At 35.1% G+C, this 27681-nt stretch overlaps 4 protein-coding genes across 4 annotated transcripts; 2 read left to right on the top strand and 2 right to left on the bottom strand.

Moving 5' to 3' along the window:
* Positions 1–10682: 10682 nt before the first annotated feature.
* LOC112734127 (probable protein S-acyltransferase 22) lies at positions 10683–16672 on the top strand. The gene is made up of 9 exons (XM_025783337.3): positions 10683–11324; positions 11427–11540; positions 13186–13578; positions 13719–13787; positions 13874–13945; positions 14533–14661; positions 14778–14858; positions 15095–15283; positions 15416–16672. Exons 1-9 carry the CDS (start codon positions 11283–11285, stop codon positions 16190–16192), a joined length of 1866 nt encoding a protein of 621 aa, XP_025639122.1. The 5' UTR covers positions 10683–11282; the 3' UTR covers positions 16193–16672.
* Positions 16673–17297: 625 nt separating this feature from the next.
* Positions 17298–18625, bottom strand: LOC112734129 (uncharacterized). The gene has a single exon (XM_025783340.3). The coding sequence runs from the start codon at positions 18532–18534 to the stop codon at positions 17542–17544; it is 993 nt and encodes a 330-aa protein (XP_025639125.1). The 5' UTR covers positions 18535–18625; the 3' UTR covers positions 17298–17541.
* Positions 18626–19663: 1038 nt separating this feature from the next.
* On the top strand, positions 19664–21784 carry LOC112734128 (uncharacterized). The gene has a single exon (XM_025783339.3). It carries the CDS (start codon positions 19998–20000, stop codon positions 21081–21083), a length of 1086 nt encoding a protein of 361 aa, XP_025639124.1. The 5' UTR covers positions 19664–19997; the 3' UTR covers positions 21084–21784.
* Positions 21785–22186: 402 nt separating this feature from the next.
* On the bottom strand, positions 22187–23257 carry LOC112735570 (uncharacterized). Its single transcript, XM_025785100.1, has one exon. It carries the CDS (start codon positions 23255–23257, stop codon positions 22187–22189), a length of 1071 nt encoding a protein of 356 aa, XP_025640885.1.
* Between the last annotated feature and the right edge of the window lie 4424 nt (positions 23258–27681).

Genomic DNA, 27681 nt, shown 5'->3' with positions numbered 1-27681 from the left:
CATGGTGGCTGAGCCGGTGATTAAATGTTCTTTTATTTTCGCTTTAATTAAATTCCCCAATTTAATCGGTGTGATGTAATATGTTTGGGCTTAACGAGATGAATGCAATGTTTCCGTTTATTGGCAAATGAACACACACGTTTGCAACCATTAGAACATGAACCTTAACAATACTGAATTCAAAGCATTACAACAAAGAAAACAATAAAAAGATACAAGCACCATGTACGAACACTAAAACATAATACATTGCGAACAACAAGAAAATACTACAATACGACGCTTATACAACAAGGAGAAAGCCATAACGTGAACTAGTGCTGGTGTCCACCATGTCCCAACCTCCAACCTGTACCACAAGAAGGTGCTCGAATGTTGCGACGGGGACGTCCCGGCTGTGCCTCCTCCCCTACATCATTAGCCCCCGCATACGATAAGTGAGGACCCTCTAACAATGATGGCTAAAACGAGCGCATATGAGATCCGGCCGTGTCACCTACAGAAGCAGATCTCCTCCCTCCGACAGGGGGTGACTACCTGAATCAAAGCGTCGAAGTGCAAGTCCTAAATCGGTGGGTGTGTGTGGTGATGCTTGCGTAGGAATGAATTGATCTAAGCCATCAAATAAAGATGAAAAGTTTGTCCAACCAACTCGATCCATATAGTCAATCAGGTCCTGTGTACCGCCCCCTGCGATGAACCACCCTCCTCGTATGTACTATTATAAGGCATATACTGATAGACTGTGGATGACTGAAAGGGGTCATCTGCGACGAACGGTTGCGGGCAGTAAACATCTCCTGGCAAATGCATCTCCGCCGGTGGACGTTCTGGCTGATCCCAAGCATTAACCTGAGGTGGATCCTGTGCTGGAAAGTTTGGGACCTGCATCTCCTCATCTTCGACAGCTTGATGTCTTCTACGGCGTGCACGATGGCGTCTCCTGTCCTGTGGAACTGCTGGTAGCTGAACAACTGGGCCTCTACCGTACTCTGTCGGGGCACCTCGCAGAATGTCATCTCCTCGGGGATCGTGGAAGGCATCCGAGGATGACAAAAACCTCTTTGTCCTCGAGCAATACCACCTATAATAATCACGACTGGGCTGCAAGGTATCTGCCCTATCAATATGTAGCCGATATGATACAGTCCGTCGGTTTGCCAACACTTCAACCCATGTCTGCAAGCGGATGGGCCACCATCCATCTTCGTTGCGCGCCGATTGGCGATGGAAGGTGTCTATATTTAACGGAGGGTTCAGTGGACCTTGTTTGCCGCCAAATTGCCGCATGACTCTATCGATGTTCACAATCTCGATCCAGCGGAACAAAATCAGTGGCACGACCGCCGTATAGAAATCCCCATGTGGAGCTCCAAGAAATTCAGCAGGCACCCTCGAGAGAATACATGCATCCCTGTACGGCATCCACACAAACTACCAAAGCCAAGTGTCATTTACACAGGTAGACGAACTTTCAGGGACAACAAATTCATGCTAGAACATACAACAAGAATAATTACCTCGTCCACCTTCAAATTGTCCAACCTCAGACGGTGCCTTTGTAAGCGTTGCTCGGCGTAGTCATTCTTTCCTCTCTTGCCCGCCCACCTATGAAAGAACACCATCATCATAACCACATTTAAATAAAAATGCAAATGAAATAACAACACAAGTCATAAATACAGAAGATATGTAACTTAATATATTACGATGTAGCTAATGGAAACATGTAAGGGCTCCTCATGTCCGGTGCCCAGAAAGGAAGCCTGAAGTATATCCAAGACATCAGCAATGTATGACAGTCGGACATTCCCTCGATGTTATAATCAGTCGTTAGGCACATGCCTCTATACAACCAACAGAGCGCGGCACTGCCCCAACTATATGTACTAATGGTGTCATAGTTGGCCAGGAGAGGAAGATAACGTATGTGAACCGTGTTATTCGCTTTGTCAGAAAGTAAAACGCCACCCAATAAATACATAATGTAACAACGTATATATCGTGCGAGGGCCTCCTCGAGAGAGTCAAGAGGCATCTATTGTAGTCTACTCCTGAGCCACTTCAATTTTATGTTATACTTCGTGGTCCTAACATGTCTATAAGGAATTTCACCGAGAAGTTCCTCACACCATTGCCAAATATCCCTCTGGTGGAACTTACTCCATGACCTTAGAGTGCTGCTCACCGGCTCACCGTCGATTGGTAACCCTACCTGCATGGCAACATCCTCTAAAGTGACAGTATACTCACCCCATGGGAGGTGGAATGTATGGGTCTCAAGACGCCATCTTTTCACAAGAGCGCTAATCAATGGGTTGTCGTACTCAAAACGCTTTATCAAAGACGCATAATAAAAGCCGGGTCTTCTTAGATATGGCTCAAGCATCTGCCTCTTAATCTCCATACTCGGATCTGCTTCGTCTACAGAGAAAACATCGACTAGTGTGCCATGCGAAGTCAACACACGTGCCGGCTGAAATTTTAATACATCAAAACACAATTATTCAGTTTACAACAATTTTTTTAATCATTAACAAATTTTTATTTATTTATAAAAAAAAACTCACCTTCACATGTAAATGAGCAGAAATGTGAAATTCATTCAACCTATTAAGATTTTCTTCCACATTAATTCCATTTCTACTCATTTTTATGAATTAAAAAATATTCCTCCAGTACAAAAACTTTTGTTCACCCCACCAACAAACACAACTATCCCCTACACCCCACTACTTCTCTTCTGTTGTTTAACCTTCGAATTGGTCCCCTCCCTTCACTCCTTTTTATATTGCTTCACTCACAAGAGTACAATAAATTGCCTCCCAATCAATCCAATGCATGCTCGTACGGAAACTGTAACACTGGGAGTTGCTGCCTTCACTGACCGCCTAACCATTTCGTGTCTGCCACACGTGAGGAGTGCCATTTCGTGTGTGCCTCCCATAACTTGCCCAATTCGTGGCTGTCATATGTGATATGGGCCATTTCGTGTGTGCCATAGGTGAAATGAAGCATTTCGTGTGTGTCATGGCTGAGATGATCCATTTCGTGGCTGATCCAAATGAAATAGTTTGTGTCAGTCGCCAGAACCCATTTCGCGGACACCCCCATGATATGCCTCCTTTTTCCATTTCGTGTGTGATCCTTGCGAGTTGGCAGTGCGTATTTTTAGAAAAATTTCAAACCATGCGCATTTTGGGAATTAAAGTATTTTACACGCGCATTTAGGTAAAAAAGCCCTTCCACCTTAGCCCATGACAATAATAAAGAAGTCTCGTAGCCCACAAATTCAGCCCAACAGAATACATAAATTCAATTACAATTTTAGTCTTTATTATCTTATCTTATCTTTTTTTTTTTATATTTTCTTTAGTTTTACCCTCATAATTTACAATTCAATTTAATCAATCAACAATCAATAAAATTTCTTCATCTATTTTTTTCCTATTCTTTCACAATTTTATCATGGTATCAGAGCCTTGCCTTGGTATCCTCCTTGAAAAGGATATATAAGCTATCATCTTCCTGGTAAAAAACCACTCTACTTCTTTTTCAACCTCCTCCCACAATGAATAATCAATCTTCTAATTTAGCTCAAAATTTAACCAATCTCTATTACATCCATCCAAGTAAAAATCCAACATCAATCTTGGTTATCCCTGTTCTAACAGGAAATAACTATCATTCATGGAATAGTTACTATGACCTGTCTGCGCCTTCTTCCGACAGTTTCATCTGCGTCTTTTTCTGGCAGTTCCGTCTGCATTTTGTTTCAGCAGTTTAATATGCATTCTGTTTTAGCAGTTCCATCTGCATTCTCATCGCGCTCTATGCGCCCTCTTTCTTATCGCGCTCTACGCGTCCTCTCTTATTGCACTCTACGGGTCCTCTTTTATTGCGCTCTATGCGCCCTCTGAAGACCACTCTTATTGCGCCATACACGCCCTCTAAAGATCAATCTTATTGCGCTCTACGCGCTTATTTTTTCATTTTTTTTGAAGATCGCTGCTCAAGCACAACATCTCCTTTTATATTTTTGCCACCGGCAGCTCAAGTTCCGCCGCACGCATTTTTTGAAGATCGCTGCTCCAGCACAGCATCTTCTTTTATATTTTTGCCGCCGGCAGCTCAAGTTCCGTCGCACGCATTTTTTGAAGACCGCTGCTCAAGCACAGCATCTCCTTTTATATTTTTGCCGCCGGCAGCTCAAGCTCCGCCGCACGTATCTTCCTCCGCGTCACCACGTCAGACGCTCAACAATTTCATCGGAACTTATCTAAGCTATGAATTATTGACATTTTCCATCTACCAGCTTGCGGGGGCATATGCAACTACTCTTCCACCTTAACCCATGACAACAATAAAGAAGTCTCGTGGCCCACAAATTCAGTCCAACAGAATATATAAATTCAATTACAATTTTAGTCTTTATTATCTTATCTCATCTTTTCTTTATCTTATCTTTAGTTGTTCTTATCTTATCTTTATTTGTTTTTATCTTTCATAGGACAATGCTCTATATATATTTAATTTTACCCTCATAGTTTACAATTCAATTGAATCAATCAACAATCAATAAAATTTCTTCATCTATTCTTCTCCTAATCTTTCATAATTTTATCATGTTTATCTATTTTAAAAAAAACTAACCTAGAACAGTGAAGTAAAAAGAAACCGACACAAAAGAATTATACAAAAATATTATGTATATATTAAATGTTAACTATTAAATTAATTATTATATATATTTATTTATATATATATATATATATATATATATATATTAGTTAAATTATTTTAATATATATTTTATATTTTAACCTATATTTTCTATGATTGAAAAGCTTATTTTTTTATATATACTTAATATTATGGTTGAAAATAAGCAATTAGCTGGCTTTAGATGTATTATTAGAGACAGCATGAGAATTTGAATGAAAGGTTGTTCTGTCAGTATGCCTCTTTCTAGTGTTCTCTGTTGTGAGTTTCATGCTATCTGGAGAGGCCTTGTTATGGCTTGAGATTGTGAGTGCAAAAATGTCATATGTGAAACTGATAATCTTGATGCGTTTCTTCTTGTTTCGCGAGGCATAACTAGCATGATTAGGAATGACTCTGATCTACTTGACAAAATCAAAGAGATGTTTCAGCGTAATTGGACAGCTACTTTAGTGCTCATCCAGTGCACAGCAAACAGAGCGACTAATTTAATGGCTAAGACTGCTGCTTTAAACAAGCAGGTGTATCTAAAGTGGTTACTACCCCCTAATAATTTAGACATTATTAAAGAGGAGTGCTACTCTTTCTCTTAAATCCTTTTTCTTTGTGTTATATTCAATCACCAAAAAAAATATTGAACCAACAAATTGATAAAACTGTTTTTTTTTTAAATATAACTTCTAATGATGAGCTCTAATTATAACTGCATTATTTGTTTATTATTTCCCTATATATGTATTATTTCTGTTACTCTTTATTCTTACAATTATATTTGATCGAATAGTGTTCATCACTTTTATTTTTTGGATAATATATATGCTACGAAACGTGTTTAAGTTAAATCAATAATTTAGGATTTTTTTCATTTAAATTAAATAAATATAATATTTATGAAAATAAATAAACGATGAAGTGACTATAAAAATGCATCTTTGGTCATATCTCAGATGTTGAGGGTGTTTTTAAAATATGAGCATATTTCGAATGCACAGACTCCGTTTTATGATACAGTGACTGCGAATCATATCTCACATACACCCGTGATATAAACATGCGCTGATATTGGACATTAAATATCTGAGATATGCATGTTTTGTAATGGGGTTTTAGCATCCGAGATAAACGCAGCTTCCAATATATGCGTACCTGGAAGGAAGTGGAAACCTGACGACGTCGTAACCCGTCAGACTAAAAGACGGGAACCTATGGTAGATCCACCATACAAGAAGCGGCGTACACCCCGCAGTGTCCATCACATCACACGATACCGCGATGCACAATGAGTAGTAGGTATGACAGAGCAGTGCAGATCCCTATGACAACCGACTGCAACGATCGAAATCTTCCAGCAGCGACAACCATCTCTAAGGGACAAGTGTAGCCGACTTGTCCGTAAACAGAAACACCCCAATCAGCATCATCAACTAGCATTGAACATACGGACGGAGTGTATCTGGGACTGCCCCATCAGGAGTGTGTGCCACCCGGTCCATGAGCCATGTCATCTTGACCCAATAAAAACCTGCTTCCCTCCTTCCGGTTGTGGTGGCGGCCTGGCCTCTAGTAAATCTTCAACCCACTTCCATGTTGGGTGTCCATACCACTGTTGGAAGTCTTTGGTACAACTCTTAACAGGCTCACTAGCAGTGCGCAGTCCAATGTGGTAGGCAACATCTTGGAGCGTAATGTTGGCCTCACCCCACAGAAGGTAGGTGGAACATGTGGGTCTTCGGCCTCTACAGCTCGACAAATGCAGATATCAATGAATTGTCAAATATAAAATCTTTCAACTCTACTATATGTCCAAATTCCGCCTCCCTTATATAGGGCAACAAGATGATGACAGCGGGAGACCTAGGGTCACACGGCATGAAATAATAACCGTGATTTCTATAATTCCCAAAATACTTACTAGCGCATATTAATTACTTCTAAATCATTAATTTTTGTTAAACATTACTAAAACGTATAATCCACCTAGATAAGCATTTACATTAAATGTAACAAATATCTATTTATTGTACTAATAGGTTCAATGAGAATTACTTATTTTATTTCTTTAGTTTAACTCACAATTAGGTACCTATTTTATTTATTTAATTTAAACAATTATAATTAATTATACAAAGTATACAACGATCCTAAGTAGACCAAACAAACTAATGTAACTCTTCTAACTTCAGCAACTCACAATACCTACTCCACTAACTAAGTCACTAAAGACTAAACATCTAAACTTATTATTAACTAACAATAAAAAATGTTAAACTACTAACTTCAAAGTCTAACGCTTCAATTACGTGCCAAGTATCATTCAGTCTATTGATGTCTTATTCGCGGACATATTGTTGAGGGGGCCATATTTTCTGAAGGAACTCAATTTCACACGTCCAAAAGCTCAAAAAAATGGAATAAAGAGTTGTAATGCACGTTATTCTCGGGTGCTGTGATTTATATACGCAATCGTTCTTATCTCAAATGTTGAGATCCCATCATGAAACGCGCGTATCTTGGATGCTCAGTGTCCGATATCAGCGCATATTTATATCATGGGTGCATTCGAGATATGATACGTAGTCACGGTATCACAGAACGGGTCTGTGCATTCGAAATATGCTCATTTTTTAAAAATACCTTCAACATCTAAAATATGACCGAAGATGTATTTTTGTAATTACTTCACTGTTTATTTATTTTCGTAAATATTATATTTATTTAATTTAAATAAAAAATTCAACCATTTAAAACTAGAATAAATAACATTAATATGGAAAAAAAGGGAATTATAATATTTGGTTTGCTTGGTGTCATTTTTTAAAGGAAAGATATTTTACTCACTTTATTTATTTATTTTTGGTGCAAAGGGATGACAAAATGTTGTTTAGCTCATTCTGTCTTAATCTAAAAAAAAGAAAAATTAATCACTACTTTAAAGAAAATAAGTAAAACTATTATTATTATTTTTTTTGGATATCTACAACAATAATTAGATTAATTGAGGGATGCAAATTATAAAAAAGGCTTTATATATTGTTGTGAGTTTGGATCTCAATTATAGTCTTTGGAAGATCAGAAGCCAATTAAATTTTGCGATTACAAGTAGAAAATATAATTAATAATAATAATAATAGTTAAAATATGTCTTAATAGTATATTTTAAGAGTATAATAATATACTTTTTAAATTTTTTATTATTTCATATACTACAAATATAAATTAAATGTATCTTTTTAATTATCATTTTAATGAAATATCTTTTATAATACTCTTAAAATATATTATTAAGACATAATAATAATTTAATTTTGATGTATTGATAGTGTATAATTATTTAATTAAATTAATGTGTTTGGATGATTCTTTAAATAATAGACCTAAAAATGAATTTTTTTTACTGATATCATAATACATGATTGAATTTTATATTGTATAAAAAATAAAATTTAATAATAATAATAATAATAATAATAATAATAATAGATTTAACTACCATATATTCTTAAAATACAAGTTAAAATTATTATTAGTAAAAAAATTTAAATATTGTATTTTGTTTAATACACAATAATTGGATTTAAAACTAAAGTTTACACAATTTTTTATAATAAATTTATTAATTAATAATTTAACTTGTGTTTTTAGAATATAAATTAACTAAACAACAACAACAACAACAACAACAACAACAATAATAATAATAATAATAATGATAAGAACAAGAAAAAATTTTACTCCTCTCTTCTGAAATATGCTAAAATGATACTTTTTTTCTTTCTATTTGTAAAATGTATATTCCCCTCCCTTATAACTTTTAAAAATTTTTCTCAATAATCCATTTAAATTTTTTGTGTTAACTAATGTTAACTTTATTCATTTTTCAAGAAAAAACGAAATCATTTTTTATAAAAATACTCTTTAGTAAAAAATTGATTTTTTTGTCATTAAATTTTTGTTACCAAAATATCCTTTAATAAATTACTTTTTATTGATTAAATTATTTTTTCTAAGATACCCTTTAATAATTTTTTAATTATTAAATTATAATTTTACCAAAATTTTCGTTAACAATTATAGTTATATTTTATTATTAATTTTTTGATATCAATATATATTATTTTAATATTAAATAAAAAATATTGATAAGATTATTTTCTGATATCAATATATATTAATTGTTATACATATTAATAGTGGTAAGATTTTTTTATTTAATATTAAAATAATATATATTGATATCAGAAAATTAATAGTAAAATATAAAAATAATTGTTAACAAAATTTTTGATAAAATCACAATTTAATAATTAAAAAATTATTAAAGGATATCTTAAAAAAATAATTTAATTATTAAATTTTTAAAAATATTTTGATAAAAATACAATTTGATCAATAAAAAATAATTTAAAAGGAATTTTAGTAAAAAATTGAGTGACAAAAAAATTTTTTTTAAGGAGTATTTTTGTAAAAAATAATTTATTTTTTCTTGAAAAATAGATAAAGTTAATATTAATTAATACAAAAAATTTAAAATAGATTAAAGAAGAGATTTTTTAATAATTATAAAAAAAAATATACATTTTATAAATAAAGAAGAGAGAAGTATTATTTTAGCATTTCAGTTGAGTAAAATTTTTTCTAATAAAAAAAAAAAAAAAACGTGAAGTTGGCCTCCCAATACTCTGTCTTTAAGTTATTTGTCTTCTACCTCAAATTTTAGTCTTTTCTTTGCTTTAACTTGGAGTCAACTTCTCATTTAATAAGGTTGAGAATGTTTATAACTACGAGTGTATTGGTTACATTAACTGTGTCGCTAAGTATATACATAATGGGTTGATCAATGTTGTGATGCTGCAAGGTACATATTAAAATTACAAACTGAATTTTTTTATTAGAAATATAAAAATTTAAGTTTTTAATATATTTATTTTGTATTTATTAAAATAAAAAATTTAAAATTTTTTAATAGCAGTGAACTTATTTTATGTTCTAAAAACACACGTTAAATCCATATATAATTTAAGAATTTAGTTAATATATATCCAAAAAATACATAATAAAATTATTATTAGTAGATATTTTAGATGTTATTTTTAATGAATATAAAATAAATTAATAAATATATTAAAAATTTAATATTTTTATATTTTTAATAAAAAAATTTTTGATTTATAATCTTAACATATACTCTTAAGATATAAAATAGTTAAATCCATAATTTAATTAAAACTAAAGTTTTGCTAAGTTAAGAAACATTAATTGTATTTGTTTTTTTTTTTTTTCTTTTAACTAAAGATAGGAGACTCGAACCCACAACCTCTTAATTGAGTATGAAGAGACTATACCATTTGAGCTATTACTCATTAACCATTAATTGTATTTGTTAATTATAAATTTTTATGGTATTTAATAAATAGTTAGTCCACTTAATTAATATGATTTTTTTTTATATTTGTTTGACTAAATAATAACTAGTTTTATGACTAAATTACCAGTTGAGCAGTAATGAGTAATTAATAGAGAATGATAGAGTACTGAGAGATTAAATATGAGAGAGATGGCTTTAAATTGAAACAAAGTCATGCTTGCTGGCACATACATACATACATACATACAAACACCGAAACATGATTTGTCCCACTTCTCCTTAAAAAGGTAACACTAGCAGGTTGCAGCTGCCGGAATAGCCTTACCCCTACTCAATAACACAACTACTCTGTTAAATTATCTCCATTTAAATATCACACTAAATAATACAATACAGTAGTAAATAAATATGAGTTTATATATTAAAATAAGATTTACATGATAATTTTATAGATAAAACTTAAAAGATAGCATGATTATTAAATACTCTTATTAATATAGCACGTTACTCCATGAAACAGTAAAAAATCTTTTTTTTTTTTCCAAACAGAAACGCACCACAAACATACATATACAGAAGGAGAGAAACCCAAAAAGTGAAAAGGTGTGCCCCAATGTAATTATGAGCATGGAAAGAGAAAGACAGAGAGAGAAAGAGAACATACGCCACAGTAGTCACAGATCTCTTGACTCTTGAGTCTTCAAGAACAACTACAAATAAAGTGTCTGCACCCACCACATAAAAAAAAAAGAGAAAAAGAAAAAAAAAAAAACATCTCACACACAACCCAAGAATCATTATCCAGGAAAGATTATTTCTCTACCTATTTCATAATCTGGGGTTTGCTTTCTCGTCAAGCACTGAACCACACAAAACCTCTCATTACTTGTTTCTTCACACCCACCACCACAACTACCACCACCTCAATTCTCATCCTTTTGTTTTGGTTCCATCTCAATATGTCATTCCAAGCTGCTTTCTTTCGTGTTTGGTTAACTTAAATCTGGGATTTTTTTCCCACCCCATTTATCCCATTGTAACAAAAGAAGAAAATGAGATAACAGTGTTGAGTGTTGTGAAAAAAGCAGCAAAAAGCAGTGGTTGTGTTCTCTGATTAGTGTTCTCTTCTGCATTGCTTTTGTATGCCTTTTTGGTTCTGCTTCTTCAGAAACGTTTGCATTTCAACTTGTAAAATATGAGGAAGCATGGATGGCAGTTACCTTATCATCCACTCCAGGTAGGTGTCAATTTTAAGGTTCATTTCTTTTTTTCTTTCGCTTCTTTTGAGTGTTGTTTTTTCCTTCAATTTAATTTATTTCCTGGTAAAATGCTTGTGTAGGTGGTGGCTATTGCAGTGTATTTGTCTCTGGGGTTTGCCTTCTATGTCTTCTTCGCTCCTTTTGTTGGTAAGAAGATGTATCAGTATGCTGTCATGGGACTCTACACGCCGCTGGTAACCCATCTTTGAATTTTTTTTTTTTTTTTGGTGTTTTGAAAAGGAATGAGATCTATGCTTTTTTTTTTTAATTTTATTTTACATTCAAGTGTTTGATTTCATTTGTGTTTCTGACCCTGATTCCTTCTCATAATTTACCACTCAGTTTAGATAGTAATGTGGCTTGAGGTTTTAGAGAAAGTGTGCTTCTAAAGGGAGTGTCATTAATGGTGTAGTAGGTAGTGACAAGGGTTGATACCACCATTTGGGAGCCTTTATGGTTTTTTTTTTTTGTGAAGAGGAGGGGGGGGGGTTGGTTGGATCCACGGAGGGACACTGGCTTGCCCTTCTCTGATGGCTGACACACTGATTGGGGGTTCAGAAAGAAACCATGTGCCTATGAGACCGAGGGCCGGCTTCCCTCAGCTACTGCATGCCCTTTGACACCTTCCCCTCCCAATGGATACTTCCAGATGCTGGTTTTCTGTAATGACCTTGCTAGTTGCCACCACACCTCACCACTATCTTTAATAGTTTAATGAAAAAGGGGATGAGTGGCTTAGGGTGGAATGGACAAATGTAAGTAAACCTTCTTGTTTGAAAGAATTTTTAGAGGGAGGAGTGTCCCATGGTCAAGGAGCGAAAAAATGTCTATTGCTTGCCATCCAAGATCCCTATTTTTAGTTTAGAACCTCCAAATTGGAAGGTCAAGGAGCGACACACTAAAAAATCTCATACATTGCCATTCTTTTCCATCATAAAAGATATTATACATCCAAACAAGAGAGTGGCATTTTCTTCTATTCCATTATGTGATTTCTTGAGTTCTGTTTCCTTAACTTCATCTTCTAAAGTTGAAGACAACAAATTTGAAGAATTCCAAAATAGGGGCAAATTTGCTAGTAGTACTACAATAATTGATACATTTGAGTTATTTCAGTACTTCCTCTGTTTTCAAATAAGTGCCCATTTATAAAATTTTATTTTTTCCACAAATAGCTGTCTACTTGGCAAATCACTGTAAGATTATTATTTGTTTTAGTCATACCCCTATTAGTACTACTTTAGTCAATCTCGGAATAAGTGGTGACAGAGATAAATGGATAAACTAATTAGAGAGAGAATTATTACTGTAATAATCTAATAGGTAATTTTGTTAATTCACTTCTAAATATTGAAACTCCAATACATTACAATCGTTTTCATACTCCAAGTAGAAATTTAAAGCGGGCACTTAGTTGATAACGGAGAGAGTATATATGATAAAGCTTCTGGAATGTTTCTTAGGTCTTTGTTGTGAATTTGGGATTTGCTCTGGCTTAGTAGCTTAGTTGTTTATATTGATTGTGAGCCGGATATGAAAAGAGTTGGTGTTGTTAAGTTAGTCAGGTTTTTTCTTCTTCAGTGGAATAACAAATGTTTGACTGTTCACACATAGGCTGATATGCACTTCTAAGCTCTGAAATTTTTCCTTTCCTTCTCTTTTCACAGTTGTTTTGGCTTCCACATCTATACATGACTTTCAAATGTATATTTTTTTTGTTGAATTATTTGATGTGATTTTGTACATGCCTGTAACAAAATTATTAGGAAAGAATCATAAATTTACTTGTGTCTTTGGACTGTACATCTGTTGATATCTCTAGCTCACCTCTTTTGGCAGATTACTTGTGTCTTTGGATTGTACATTTGGTGTGCAGCAACAGATCCAGCAGATCCAGGGGTTTTCAAATCCAAGAAGTATCTCAAAATCCCATACAGTGAGAAACATAGTGAACCAAAGAATTCTAAATTAGGAGGAGAATCAACCTCTTCGATACACGGTGCAAATGCTTCAACGGTTGGAGCAATGTCTGTGGACAAGGAGGCACCTGGAACAGAAGGAACTATGAAAGATGCTTCTGATTCAGTAGAGAAGAAGAATGCATCGTCATGTCTTCTCTTGGTATGCTCTCCTTGTGCATATGTCTGCAGCTGCTCTAGCTCAAGCAAGGAATCTTGTGATAAGCAAATAAGCGAAGATGGCATGTTCTATTGCAGCTTGTGTGAAGTTGAGGTGGGTAGAAACATTATAAGCATTCCAACGAAGAAATGCATTTTTGGAATCTATTTTTCAACATATTATCTTTGGTTACAATTTATTATGCTTATGCATTATATAAAAAGTTTATACCATTGAAGAACATAATGTTGTAGGTCTTCAAGTACAGCAAGCACTGTAGAGTTTGCGACAAGTGTGTAGATCACTTCGATCATCATTGCAGAGTATGATATAATAATCTGATTGCTCATTTATTTCCTAACCATTTTAAGACAAGATCTGAAGGACTTTTGCTCCTTGGTTTTTGCAGTGGCTTAACAATTGTATAGGGAAAAGAAACTACCGGCAATTTTTTGCTCTCATGGTTGTTGCTATCCTCTTGGTAAGCAAGATATCTACCTATGCCTACCACCATATCATTCGCATGATCAAACCTGCCAGTCATTACATAATCTCTTCAACTATGTAGGAAGAACTTCTTTACCCATCCATTCAAATATGCTTCTGTTTTGTGGAAATCCTTGGGCTTGTTTGCTTTCTGTTTTTATTTTTACTGTTTACGATTTTCAGAATTTTGTGAAGGATAATATGAAAATGGTAAATGAAATAGAAAATATGATACTATTTTAACTATTTTTACTTTTTCCTTCACAAAGTTATGATACATGATAAGGCATAATGGCATCGTTTGATCCATGTAGCCGACTCTATCTAGTGGGATAAGGCTTTGTTGTTGTTGTAAAGTTATAAAATCCCTTTTTTATCATAAAAAAAAAGAGAAACTAAACAGGCCCATGTATTACCCAAAATATTGTGTGTCTTTTCCATGATTCTCTGATTTCCCTTCCAAGCGCCAAACTACTAAAGAGCAACACCAGTATTCATTTTTATTTCCTATTTAATTTAAATTTAGATTAACTACTAAAAGGTCTATACATGGTTTTTTAAATCTTGGGCTTGAGATTGCAGCTTATTCTTCAATGGTTGACTGGGATATTTGTGCTTATCTATGGTTTTGTTGAGAGAAAGCAATTTTCTGCTGACATCTCCTCCAAGTTGGGAAGTAGTTTCTCTATTGTTCCCTTTGTCATTGTGGTGGTAAGCATTCTGCCTTGTCTTTCTCTTATCTTAGTACATGGCTACTATACTGCTATAACATATTATTTTATTACGTGTTCGGAAATCGGAATATATTTCATTTCTTTTGTTTTCAGTCTGTTTGCACCATTCTGGCTATGATTGCTACCTTGCCTGTTGCACAGCTTTTCTTCTTTCACATCCTCCTTGTTGAAAAGGTAACTTGGCAGTTGCTTGCTACATCATTAATCTGGTGCAATGTTTTATTTCATTTGTAAAACATTAGGCATTAAGAGGAAAAAAGAAAGCAAAGAGAAAATGATGGAGGCCAATTGAAAATATTCTGATATTTGTGTACCCTTTTCTGAATCCTCTGCAAGTTCATCTTTCTAGTAATTCTCATTAAGTGTACGTTTTTGGTGCCAAATGTTATGGTTATTGCTGAGTTACTCAGGGAATCAGCACTTATGATTACATCATAGCTCTGAGGGAGCAAGAGCAGGAGCAGCAAGGAGTTGGTGGTCAACAAAGTCCTCAAATGTCAACTGTCAGCTCACTTACTGGATTCAGCAGTGCGAGCTCCTTCACTACGTTCCAGCGTGGTTCGTGGTGCACACCACCACGCCTGTTCGTTGAAGATCAGGTAACATTTTTTTAAAAAAAAATTCAACTTGCTTTTGGTATTAATGTGCTTTCTTTGTCAGACATGACATCCCTGGTGCTTTTGTGTTCCATTTTCTTATATGGCACCATATGTTGCTTTCATTGGCTGCAGTTTGACGTAATCCCACCAGAAACCGGTTCCGTAAGCTCACTTGGAAAGAAGAGTATTAGAGAAGAACCATCTAAGAGAAAGAATCCTGGAGCAGTCAAAATTAGTCCTTGGACATTGGCGCGATTAAATGCAGAAGAGGTTTCCAAGGCTGCTGCTGAAGCAAGAAAAAGGTCCAAAATTCTGAAGCCTGTGGTGAGACACAATGATGCTTTCAGACTAGAGCCAGAGAGCAGTTTTGGTAGCCGGGGTCGACAAGTCCCCAGAATCGACAACAAACGGCGCGCTGCCAGCAAGCAGGGTTTCCTTCCTGCTGACATAGCTATGGCTTCCATGACAAATGTTTCTGCAAATAATATTGGTAAAGGATTCAGTGGAGTGTCTAGCTTAGCCCCTCTTCAACTTGAACCACGCAGCGCATTTCATATGAGTCAAGCAATGTCAAGCTCAGCTGCGAATGTTGTGACTTCTTCTGAAAGCAGTATAGAGTCTCCCGATATCCACCCTTTCCGGGTGTCTTCGTCAAGAATCGAAGAGGCTAGACAGCTTGCTGGTCCTTCGGCTGCTGGTGGCAGTGTTGCAAATTTGAACGGAATTCCACTGTCAAGGTCAACTAGCGACGGGTATGAAGCCTCAGGCGGGGAAGATAGCGATCAACTTCCTAGTAGAATTGTTGAGAGATCCACAAATTGGACTAATCTTCTTTTCAACCCTGATCAAGATGAGAGAGCTTTTAGGCACAAATCTTCGTCCAACGTGGTTTATAGCAGAAAATTCTAACAATATCTGATTTTGACTTATGTTGGGGAATTGTTGATTCCTTGATTTGTGAGCTATAGGATTTTCTTAAGCATTCCTTAGCTGTGAACCTTGTTGATGTTAAGATGATGTCCTCTATTGAGTTTTGGAGGGAGGATCAAGCATTCAAGCGTGATGGAGATATTTTTGGAACCAATGTACAAAGTTGTAGGTTAACAACGGTAACTGGTGAGGTTTAGCATCCTAGTGCATTTTTATTTATGCTTTGTTTTGTGCTCTGCTTTTCTTTGCTTTGTTTTTGTGCATTTTTCATTTTTTTGTGTCTAAACAATGCAGAATGCCAAATAGGTTGCATTTATCAAGAGTTCAGCTGGCTATATTCGTATTAGATTTAGGAGTTATGACCAATTGTCCTTAGACTCTTCAATATCGTGTTCATGATTTAGAGATGTATCTCTCATCTTTGATTTCTCTCAAAACAAAGGGATATTTATTTGTTGACTCTGCTTTTTTCGTTAAAATTTATTTTATGTATTTCTCCTGAATTTTTGCGAGCATTTGAAAAGGGGAATAACAAATCAACTTGCAATAATTCTATTTCATATACAGTCCTTTCGAATTCACAGAAGACAAGTAATTAATTACAGGCCAAATCTACTTTATTTGACAAATATTAAATCAAATTAGCGCGTGCAATATCCAATAACGAATCGTTATTCATCAAGACGCATTCTTTTTAGTTTTTTTTTTCTAAAGTAAAGAGTGAGACTTATCTCGCTATTTATATGCGAATATGAGAAGATATAGCTCATTGCCGACGCATTGTTTTTAGTTTACACATCAAATTCTGACCAAATTTATAACTTCGAGCATTTTTCGTAATACAAAATTACAAATACATAAATAGTTACTACAGCAATAACAGAAAAATCAATGGAAGTCGCAAAAATAGGTGATTCAACGCTTCTAAAGCTTGGGCTACTTACTTTTGGGCTCCCTCAACTCGAAGATTCACTCGTAAGATACGCGTTACCGCGCAGGTTCAGCCATTGAAGCAGCATCATCGTATTCGTATTAATTCGAAAAAGGAAACAAAGACATGCAATTTATTTCACAAAACTATTGATTGGTATCCACAAGATTCAGATTTTTGTTTTCTCCTTTCAATTTCCAACACGAACAACTAAATATCAAATCATTCAATAATTTACAGTATACACAAAAGTCTATAACATTTCATAATAAGCATTTAAGCAAGTCATTGCTAGTAAGTATTAATTCAACCCTATATCATGATCATAGAGATAGTGATGATGATAGCGTCGTTATGTTACAAACTAACCTCGTTGCCATCGAAACCAAAACGTGATTTAAACTGAAACACGAGGAACAACAGAGACGACATGAGGTACTTTCTCTTCATCGAAAGGGAGGCTAACATACTCCCTGGCGAACTCCTCCGCGATCTCCACCGCCAGCTCGCCGTGCACCGCCTTGCAGTACATGTACAGCACGGTGTCTGCGGCCGTGTGGTAAAGCATCAGCACCATCAGAGTCGTTGACGTCAGCACGATCTGTAACACAACGGCCCAGTCCTTCCACCAGGCGCCAACGCCGCCGCTGGTGACGAGCACGGAGCTGCTCCATAGCAAGAGTCCCTCGAGGAGGCCGAAGAAGAGGATGGTGGAGGCGGCGAGGGGTTTCATGGTTCTGACGAGGGCGGCGCTACGGCGGAGGGGGCGGAGGGCGTAAGAGGATTCGGCGACGGCGATGACGGGGGCGAGGGTCCATGAGACGCGGAGGTTGACGAGGAGGATGGTGAGGAGAATGAGAAGGAAGAAGTAGAGGATGGTTTGGATGAGAGGAGAGGAAGAAGAAGGGGGTGGGATGAAGAGAAGGGGAAGTAGGGGGAGGAGGAGGAGGAGATGGGAGAAGAAGTGGGTGGACAGGAGAGGGAGGAAGGAGGAGAGGATTGAAAGGAGGGCGGAGTGGAGCTTGACGGGGCGGCCGAAGAAGCCGTGGAGGACGCTGTGGGTTATGGAGGAGAGTGCGCCGATGGAGGTGAGGAAGAGGAAGATGGAGAAACAGAGGGGGAAGAGGAGGGAGGTGAGGGTGACTTGGGGATGGGGTTGGTGGTGGGTGTGGTGGGAGGTGGTGGTGGTGAGGCGGAGGAGGACGTGGAGGCGGGAGGAGGTGGATTTGGTGGCAGAGGGGTCAAAGAGAAGGAGGAGGGTCGGGGAGACGATGAGAGAGAAAGAGAGAGGGAGGAGGAAGATGACGGAGAGGGCTAAAAAGTGGCGAGAGTGGGCGTTTATGATTCTCTTGGATTCGCATAGCACCGCCCAGAGGCTCAGGGTACCCATGGCTGCTGCTGCCGTCTGCTTGCTTCTTTCTTGCTTTGGGATCGCGAAGGATCTATTTCGTCTCGCTTTTCTATTTATACACCGCTGTCTAGGTTCAAATTGTTGATCACTTTACAAATTACTTTTTGTTTAATTGCTGTAAGATTTTACTATAATTAAATGAATATTTTAACTTATTTTAGTTAATTAATTTTATATTAATATAGATTAAAATGAATCTAATTAATTCATTTGAGATATTTGTCTAATTATATTGAAATCTTTGTCATGGAACTAATATTTAATTTGACTCCATTCAAATTAATTATTAAAATTACAATTAACTCAATTTAAAAATTAAAATTTATAATAATAATTAATTTTTTAATTTGTATGTATAACGTGTTGATTTTATATGTTAATATGCTAAAATTTATTTAATGTCACTGAAATTTATTAGATTTTGTATAAGTTTGTCTGTCTCTTTAACATTTTCATAAAGACAATAATAACAAATTTAATTTAAAAAATTTAGAGTTTTAAAAAGAGGAATCAAATATTTGAATGTTCTACTAAATTTTAATCACATAAAATCTAAACAAGAAATCTAAATCACAACAAGTTAGTATATTAAATTAACACGTGATTAACAGAAATCAATTCAAGAGTTAAAGAGTTACGATTACAAATTTTAAAATCTAATTACAAGAATCAGTTTAAAAGTTAATATAAATTATGATTGCAAATTTTGAGATTCAATTTGAATTCATTAAAATTTTAAGAGCCAAATTAAATATTAACTTGTTAATTTTTTATTGTATTATTAGAAATATTATGGTGACATAATAATGTTTTATGTTAATGACAATTAAATTAAAGACAAATAGAAATTTACTTAAAGGTCAATTTAAATATTTTTAAAAATAAAAAATTATTTTAATGAGTACTACAAATTTTAAGAACATCTATTTATATAAATATATATTAATTTAATTTTTATGTTTTAAAATATTTTTTTACGTATATGTAATTTTATAATGTTACATTAATAATATATTTTATATTAATCACGTGAATAATAAAAATATCATCAATTAAGAAATTAATTATTATTATTTAGTAGTAAATAATTTGGAGCTTTAGACAGGTCGAATGCAAATCTGAATGCAGATGCCTTGCTTCCTCCAAATGTGACTGTTGATGTGAATGGGACACACTCTTTTTCTGATCTCAGATAATCACGCATACATTCATCATTCCCTTCTTCTTCTTCTTAATTCAAACAACTTCACCTCCCTCCCTCTCAAATTCCCCATAATGCCCCCACCCTCACTTCCTGATTCACCCTCTCTCACCTTAATCCACCTCGTCCAGATCTTGTTTCCTCCCAATCTTGGATTCCAATGAAATAATCAATCTCTTTTCCTTTCTTGTTCATATATAATTTTCTATTTTTTATATAATTCTCGTTTTAGCACTAAAAAATGGAGATTTCAAGTGGAGGTTGTTCTCCAAGGGGGATTTCGAAGAAAGAGGGATCTGAGGAAACAACCAATTTGCAGCTACAGGAACTCTCTCATCGTGTCCATGAGCATGTTGATTTCAATTTGAATAGCCAAGTCCAATCAATGAATGCATTGGATATCCTCAGAGAAACCGTGAGGATCCTCAGGTTCAATTCTTGGGGTTTCATGGCAATCACTGTTGTTCTAATTTGCCCTGTTTCTGCAGTTATACTTTCAAATGTGTTAGTTGATGAGTCCATTGTCAAGAGCCTTAGCATTAGGCTTATGCTTGTTGCAAAAACCAGTGGCCTCCCATTGAGGCCTTTAATCAAACAGTCTTGCCACCGTTTCGCGGAGATGGCGATTTCATCAGCTGTTAGCTTCCCCCTATATCCCACATTGGTGTTGTGTTCTAAAGCTGCTGTGGTGTACTCTGTAGATTGTACTTACTCCAGGAAGAAGTGTGATGCTTCAAAATTTTGTATGATCATTGCTAAGTTCTGGAGGAAGATCGTTTCCACTTACATGTGGTCTTGTACAGTTATAGTTGGTTGCATCACATTGTTCTGTGTTTTCCTTGTTGCGTTCTGTTCCGCATTGTCTGTTCTTGGATTCTCGCCGGATGTTATGGTGTATGCTGCTGTGATGGTGGGGCTCGTTTTCTCTGTTGTATTTGCCAATGCCATTATAATTTGTGACATTGCAATTGTTATATCTGTGTTGGAGGATGTTTCGGGTGCGCAGGCAATGATGCGGTCAAATATGTTGATTAAGGGACAAACTCAGGTTGGTCTGCTCATATTTCTCGGATCGACAATGGGAATGGCTTTTGTGGAAGGATTGTTTGAGCATAGGGTGAAGACACTGAGCTATGGTGATGGATCTTCAAGATTGTGGGAAGGGCCACTCTTGGTAGTGATGTACTCGTTCATGGTGCTTATAGATTCCATGATGAGTGTAGTTTTCTACTTCAGTTGTAGATCGTGTCGCATGGAGGCTGCAGATGGGGAAAGCAGCTCAATTTTAGAAATGGCCATGTCTGCTGAAACAATGGCCATTCAATGACATTGTTGTTGTGATTTTGATATACCAATACCAATTGAATTAATAAGATGAAGAGGGAAGGTGCAAGAGATTGTTCCCAGCAGGTTATGTTGCCATTGAGGAACCTTGCAGCAATACTTCTTCAGAACATTGCATATAGGAGCTTATAGAGTGTATTACATCAGATGGCGTTCAACTTCACGAGATAGCTTATTTCAGAACTTGGTAATGGCTTCTTTTAGTGATTTTACCAACACTGAGAGGCTTAAAACAGGGTACCCAATGTTTTGTTTTCCGTAATGTCAATGGAAAAGTTAATACTTTTGTAGAAAAAAGAAATGAAGAAATTGTTTCAAAATGAGCACGAGCATTCAATTTATTGTTTCTAGGTGATACATAGTTACTTCCAATCTTTGAACACTGTATAGGGTAGCATTTGGAAATGTTTTTGGCGAATTGATCTTCAATTTGAAAAAAACTAATGAACTATAGTTGCTTTATGTAGACTAATACATTCATCACTGGTAGTGGTTTATGTTACTTTTTTTTCCTTTTTCTTAGGTAGAAGTTTAGTGGATAATTCATTCCTAGGTTAGGCCATATGCAATATGCTGAATTCAGGGTTACTATCATATTATAGTGATGGTCCAACATCCAGCGCTTGTTTAATGTTTTATATCTTCAAATTTTAATGGAAACATTTTCTTTATTATACAACAAAACACATGTTTATCTTGATCAACTTCATCTATGCTTTTTGTTTTACAGTTTTCTTCAGCTAAAATGAGTCATGATTCATCTGATTTTTATATATAAGCCTTCTTCAGAGTCATTTGTCATTTTTACCTTTTCTTTTTTCCCCAAAGAGATTGCAAAATCTTTTGAAGGGCTTATATATATAAATATAATAAACCACTGATCACATAGCAAAACTAGAGCAGCTTTATTCATAACCATTAATCAAATTAAAGAATATAAGCTAATATGCCATCCTCAATTACAAAAAAGAATAATCTATGCTATTCCAAATTTATTGGCTACCTAAGTAGAATGAAAACCAATAAGATAGATCCAAATCAATTGAATAAGATGCTAATCCTGTTAGTGCAACTGCAAAGTCAAAACTATTCAGGTCGATCTTGCAGCTTCAAACACTCACCAACACCAATGAATGTATAAAGACATGCTGAGAATTTTCTTTCATACTTCATCCTAAGCAATGGTGAATCATCCACATCATAATTCTCTTCCACCATTGGCCCTACCATTTCCTCAGTTATTTCAAAAGGAGAAGAAGAGCAAACCAATGATCCAACAGTGTCCAAAAAGTGGAAGTCTATGAAACCAGCATTGCAGTCTTCAAATTCTCCTTTAGGCCTAACAATTTGATTATTTCTTCCATCATCAACATTGTTAGCACAACCATCCTCCATCTTGAAATTCTCCATGCAAACCTCTTGGTCAAAATTTGCTACATTGTTAGTTCCACCATAGTCACAAGTAATGGTACTACAGTCACAACTAGTTGTGGCAGCGGAACCATAACTAGCACCATCATAATTCTCTCCAACAGCCCCATATCCCTCAATATCTAGAAAATTTTCTAATTGGTATGTTTGTTCTTCTATTAGTTTAGAAAAAAGTGGTTCTGGTTTTGGTTCTAGTTCTAGCTCTGGTTCTGGTTCTGGTTCGGCCTTTTTTTCTTGCTCAAAATGATTACTAGGAAAAGTAGTAACCATGCAAGAAGAGGAAATGCTTCTAGCTTTGAGCCTAAGAAGGAGGAGTTTCGCGATCTTTGGAGGAAGAGCTGGAACAGAATTAGGATCTTGTGATGGAAAGAAATTAGTGCGGGTATTAGCGCCGCGAAGCAAGCGAGCAGCCTCATCATAAGCTCTAGCAGCATCTTCGGCAGTGTCGTAGGTGCCTAACCACAGCCTAATATTCTGTATGGTGTCTTTGATCTCAGCCACCCATCGCCCTGAAGGACGTTGGCGCACGCCAATGTAGCGCTTCTTTGCTCTTCTTGCCCCAAGTAGTGCAGCTGCCACTGATGCAGCCTCCTCCCTTATCTGCTCCCATTCATTGCTCAATTCTTCATTGTTCTTAGTTCCCACTCCTTCTTCACCTTCCCTCTCTTTTCTTTTATTCACCATATTCCCATTCAAAAATGGTTGGTATGTGGCTTGTTGGTGCATGGTAGCATATGGGGTGCTTTCACATTTATATGGTAGTGGTTTTAAGTAAAATATCTTAAGTTGAAAGTGAGATATTTGGAGAATGGAGACCTCCAATCTAATGCTTTGTAAATTGTAATTACCCTTTTGTTCTATGTCCAATACGGCTTTGTTTACATATGTACTTTTTTTATTCTCTATGAAAACAAACTCAAGAACCGTACAGAGCTTTCCCTTTCATCTTGGAGGAGATTTCAAGGTATGTCTTTCAGTAAGAGACTTTTCTTTAACTGACACTTAGTTGGTAACTGCTTAAAATTACAAGCTTGTATAGTTGTATTTATTAAAGAGTTGTTTGTTTAAACAACCAAAAGTGATTGTCTCTTTTCAGAAACACTTCTTCACTATTGGATTTGATGCCATAGTCATGACCATTCTAAGAAGTTCCCCCATCACATCCAATCGTGATAGAAATGGTTCTCTAAGTTGATAATCAATTTTAGTTGTTCATGTAACATTTTTCAATTATAACTTAAACGTTTCATGGCAGAAATAAAAAAATGTTATTTGTATGAACATTATGTCGATATAGTCTCATTCTCTCCATTTGATACGAATCTCATTTGTTAGATAACATTGTATCAGTGCCATGTTAATTACAATATTGAGAATGTCTATGTAAATATAACAATTAGACATCTCATAGTGGTTGATACTTGATAGCCTTTTTGGCTATTGTTTGGAATATTTGGTGGGAAAGAAATCAAAGGATCTTTCAGAATAAGGCGTCAGAAGTTGCTGATGTTATTCAATCTTTATTTAAAAGCTATAGAGAATGGAATTGTGTTGATTCCTTTAATTATTGATGACAATGCCGGAGATGACAAAGGAATAGAGGTCATAAATAGTCTTTTATTCTTGTTGTTCCACTTTGTTGTGTCGAATTTTGTATTTCAAAAAAAAAAAATAGACATTTCACATTTGATGTGTGCATGCAGCTTATGCAGCCACTAATTAGGCCTATATGTGATTTAGTTCCTTAAAAAAGTGTCCAAATCACTTCAAATGGAAGATTTTGCACTAAGAACCCAAAAACAAAAGGAAAATTCTTTAATAGAAATCTCATGTTGTGTCTGCTTTTTGATTGAGGAAATAGCAGAGACCATAAACAAAATGAGTGTAGGATTCCAAAATTTTGCACCAGTTAAAACATTTCAAAATATTCATTCCCCTTCTCTCTAAACAGACATTAACAAAATAAAAAAAAGAGTAATGCTATGTAGCAAAAAATCACAAATAATAAATAAAAATGTATATTTAATAACATTCTTATTTTTAAGAGAGTGTGAATCACTCTCCTTAATTATAAATATATCTTTTTATTTAATTATACTAAGTCAATTCAAATTTGATGGGAATCAAATCCCAAAAATCTTACTTTCAAAATAATATCATATGTTTTTTTCTCCCTGATACTCACGGATATATTTTTATTATAAGGAAATACAATAAATGTATCCCATAAATATCTATATCAGTTACACATTAATTCTCATGATCAAAATCAGTTAAATGTGGCTCAACAAAAAAAAAAAGAAGTGCCTGGAATATAGTCATTAACTGGGGTTCAATCAAATAAATAATATAAAAAAAATAGAAAGTTTAGGCCGTTTTGAACTAAATTTTATTGGTTACCAAATATTAGGTGAATTTATTTCTTATTGTTGGTCACTTTGATACGATTGTTCAGTACTTAGCCACTATAATACAGATACCGTATAGTCATATTCTTTCATATGTGCTTCTCAATGATAGAAGCCACTATTCTTGAGTTATGACAGATTTTTTCACTGGATTTTCCTTTGATAAATAAAATTGGATTAATTTCCGGCATATGAGGACTATTTGTCATTGTCAAATAAACCTTGTAGAAATCAATCTTAATCACAGTCATAAAAAGAATATACCGTATCAAATCAATAGCATTAGCTTTTATGACGAGATTCATTGAAGTTTCCAGAATAGCACAACTTTTATAGTAAATATTATTATTTGTACATATTTATTTTCTTGTTTGTCGTTTTTACCAACATGTAGTGCGCATTTTTTTACGTTGTGGTAATTAGCTTTAGAAAGACAAGTTTTATCCAATGTAAAAGACGCATAAAAACAAGTTTAGGAGAAAGAGAAAAAAGTTGTGTAATAATAATATGGGTGCTTCAGAGAGTTAAGCCCCATTTTAGTAATTGAGATTGACGAGTTGTATTGATTTAGTTTTTGATTTTTTAATTGTTACGATTTAGTTCTCTAAATTTAAAAAAGTGCACCAATATAGTTCCTCGTGTATCTTTCGTTATCGGAGCTCAACACCGTTAGTGATGTGGCTCAAGCCTTGCCACGCTGAACATATTAAAACAACGTCGTATGCGTTTTAGCGCTAAAAAAGTACTAAATCATGTCATTTGAGGGTTTGAACAATACTAAAAAGAGGGGTGTAACGTTTTAGTATTATTTAAACCTTCAAACGGCATAGTTTAGTGCTAAAACGTGTACGACGTCATTTTTTTTTAAAAGAAGAGCTCAACACATAAAGTGGAGCAAAGAGTACAGACATCTGAATACAAACCAGACCAAACCACCCAGTAATGAAAAGTATGATATATCATTTTGTTATCTCCGGCATTGCCATCAACAACTAAAGAAATCCCCACCTAACCATTCCTTATAGCTTAGAAAGGACATGTTGATAATCTCATCAACTCCTTTTCCTTTATTCTGGAAGATCCTCCTGTTCTTTTCCAGCCATAAGTTCCAAGTAATCGCACAAAAGCACACCATCCATTCTTTGCACACCTCCTTCCTTTGTGACGTCTCTGTCCAACTTAAGAAATGCTCCTTCAATGTACCCGAGCAAGACCATTGTCTACCAACATATGATAGCTATGCACACCAAACCTGCCAAGAAAAACTACAGCCAAGAAACAAGTGGTGATTTAGCTCCACATCTTTGTTACATAGATCACATAAGGTATCTTGTTGGTTAATGACTCCAAATCGACTCGGTCTCTCCTTTGTACTGACCCTACCGGTCAAAACGAACCAAACAAGCAACTCCACTCTTGGCGGGACTAGTCCTTTGTACGACGTCATTTTAATATGTACAGCGTGACAAGACTTGAGCCACGTCACTAATGACGTTGAGCTTCGGTAACGGAAGATACACGAGAGACTATATTGTGTACTTTTTTGAATCTAGAGAATCAAATTGCAGCAATTAAAAAGTTAAGGACCAAATCAATACAACTCGCCAATCTCATAAACCGAAATGGAGCTTAACTCGTGCTTAAGAGCTTAGTTTATAGTTGGTGCATGCTTTAAGTCTTAAGATTTGGCCTAAAGCATTAGCGCATCACAAATAATTTCATTTCAAAATCATTTTCCTTTGCGATTTTGTTTTTCACGGTATTTTTCAACCTGGCGGCAAAGACTAATCCATTGCCATTATGGACTGGAGTTATATTTAACGATTTACCGCTTGCTAATAAGTTACATACACAAAATAAAATTCAAATCATAACACTCACTTACGTTATGTAATATGCTGACACTGCATAATAGACCCGGAAGAAAAAGGCGTAAAGAAGCGACAAGGATACCCCAAGTGTCTCAAAATATTCCCTATTTTGGTGTTTTTCATTTGTTGTTTGCTTAAGCGTTACAGATTATTGCATAGAGTGATAATAGCGAGTTTTAATTTATTTTTTAAATTATATATGTTACTTTTTAAAATATTTAAAAATTAAAAAAAATTAAAAAGATGAATTAAGATTTTTTTATTTTTTTATTTTTTTTTTCAAGATATATAATGTCTCCACTAGGGGTGGCAATGAGTAGGATAGGGTAGGATTTGGAGTTAACCCTAACTCTACCCGCGGGTTGAAATTTTTATATAAACTCAATCCTATCCTACCCGCGGGTTGAGAATATCTCAACCCTAACCCTACCCGCTCTTAACCCGCGGGTACCCAACCCTACTCGCGAGTTACAAAAAATATGCAACATTATTAGATAACTTGATGATAATTTAAAATAGAACTGACTTTTATGTAAAAAAAAGTTTTTTAAATTATCAATTAATGATTTTCTTTTAATAACTAAGGATCTTTTGCATTTAGTGAGAGGTCTTTGGTTCAACATCCACTTAGAACATATTTTTATATAAGTATATAACATATACATATATAGGGTGCAGATTGGTGGGAGTGGATCCTCTCCAGTGGAAGAAAAACTGGATGGTATCCAGTAGAAGATCTCACCTTTCATTGCATTCTCTCTCATATTTATTTCTGGTCCCACTTGTAGAATTAAAGGTGGGAGATTACACTTTATTCTCTCCCGTGACAAAAAAAATGGAGAGGATCCATTTCCGCAGATTGGTCGGGTAG

This window comes from Arachis hypogaea, chromosome 3, assembly GCF_003086295.3.
Source record: "Arachis hypogaea cultivar Tifrunner chromosome 3, arahy.Tifrunner.gnm2.J5K5, whole genome shotgun sequence".
Taxonomy (NCBI): Eukaryota; Viridiplantae; Streptophyta; class Magnoliopsida; order Fabales; family Fabaceae; genus Arachis; species Arachis hypogaea.
The sequence above is the reverse complement of the archived record's forward strand: the minus strand, read 5'-3'. Positions and strand labels throughout refer to the sequence as shown.

What these genes read in the sequence shown, in the direction of transcription:
- LOC112734127 (XM_025783337.3), top strand. Translation starts at nt 11,283, where the DNA reads ATGAGGAAGCATGGATGGCAGTTACCTTATCATCCACTCCAG. An exon ending in TGGTTGTTGCTATCCTCTTG is followed by an intron (nt 13,946 to 14,532) that starts GTAAGCAAGATA and finishes TTGAGATTGCAG; the next exon opens with CTTATTCTTCAATGGTTGAC. An exon ending in TTCCCTTTGTCATTGTGGTG is followed by an intron (nt 14,662 to 14,777) that starts GTAAGCATTCTG and finishes TTTTGTTTTCAG; the next exon opens with TCTGTTTGCACCATTCTGGC.
- LOC112734129 (XM_025783340.3), bottom strand. Translation starts at nt 18,534, where the DNA reads ATGGGTACCCTGAGCCTCTGGGCGGTGCTATGCGAATCCAAGAGAATC.
- LOC112734128 (XM_025783339.3), top strand. Translation starts at nt 19,998, where the DNA reads ATGGAGATTTCAAGTGGAGGTTGTTCTCCAAGGGGGATTTCGAAGAAA.
- LOC112735570 (XM_025785100.1), bottom strand. Translation starts at nt 23,257, where the DNA reads ATGCACCAACAAGCCACATACCAACCATTTTTGAATGGGAATATGGTG.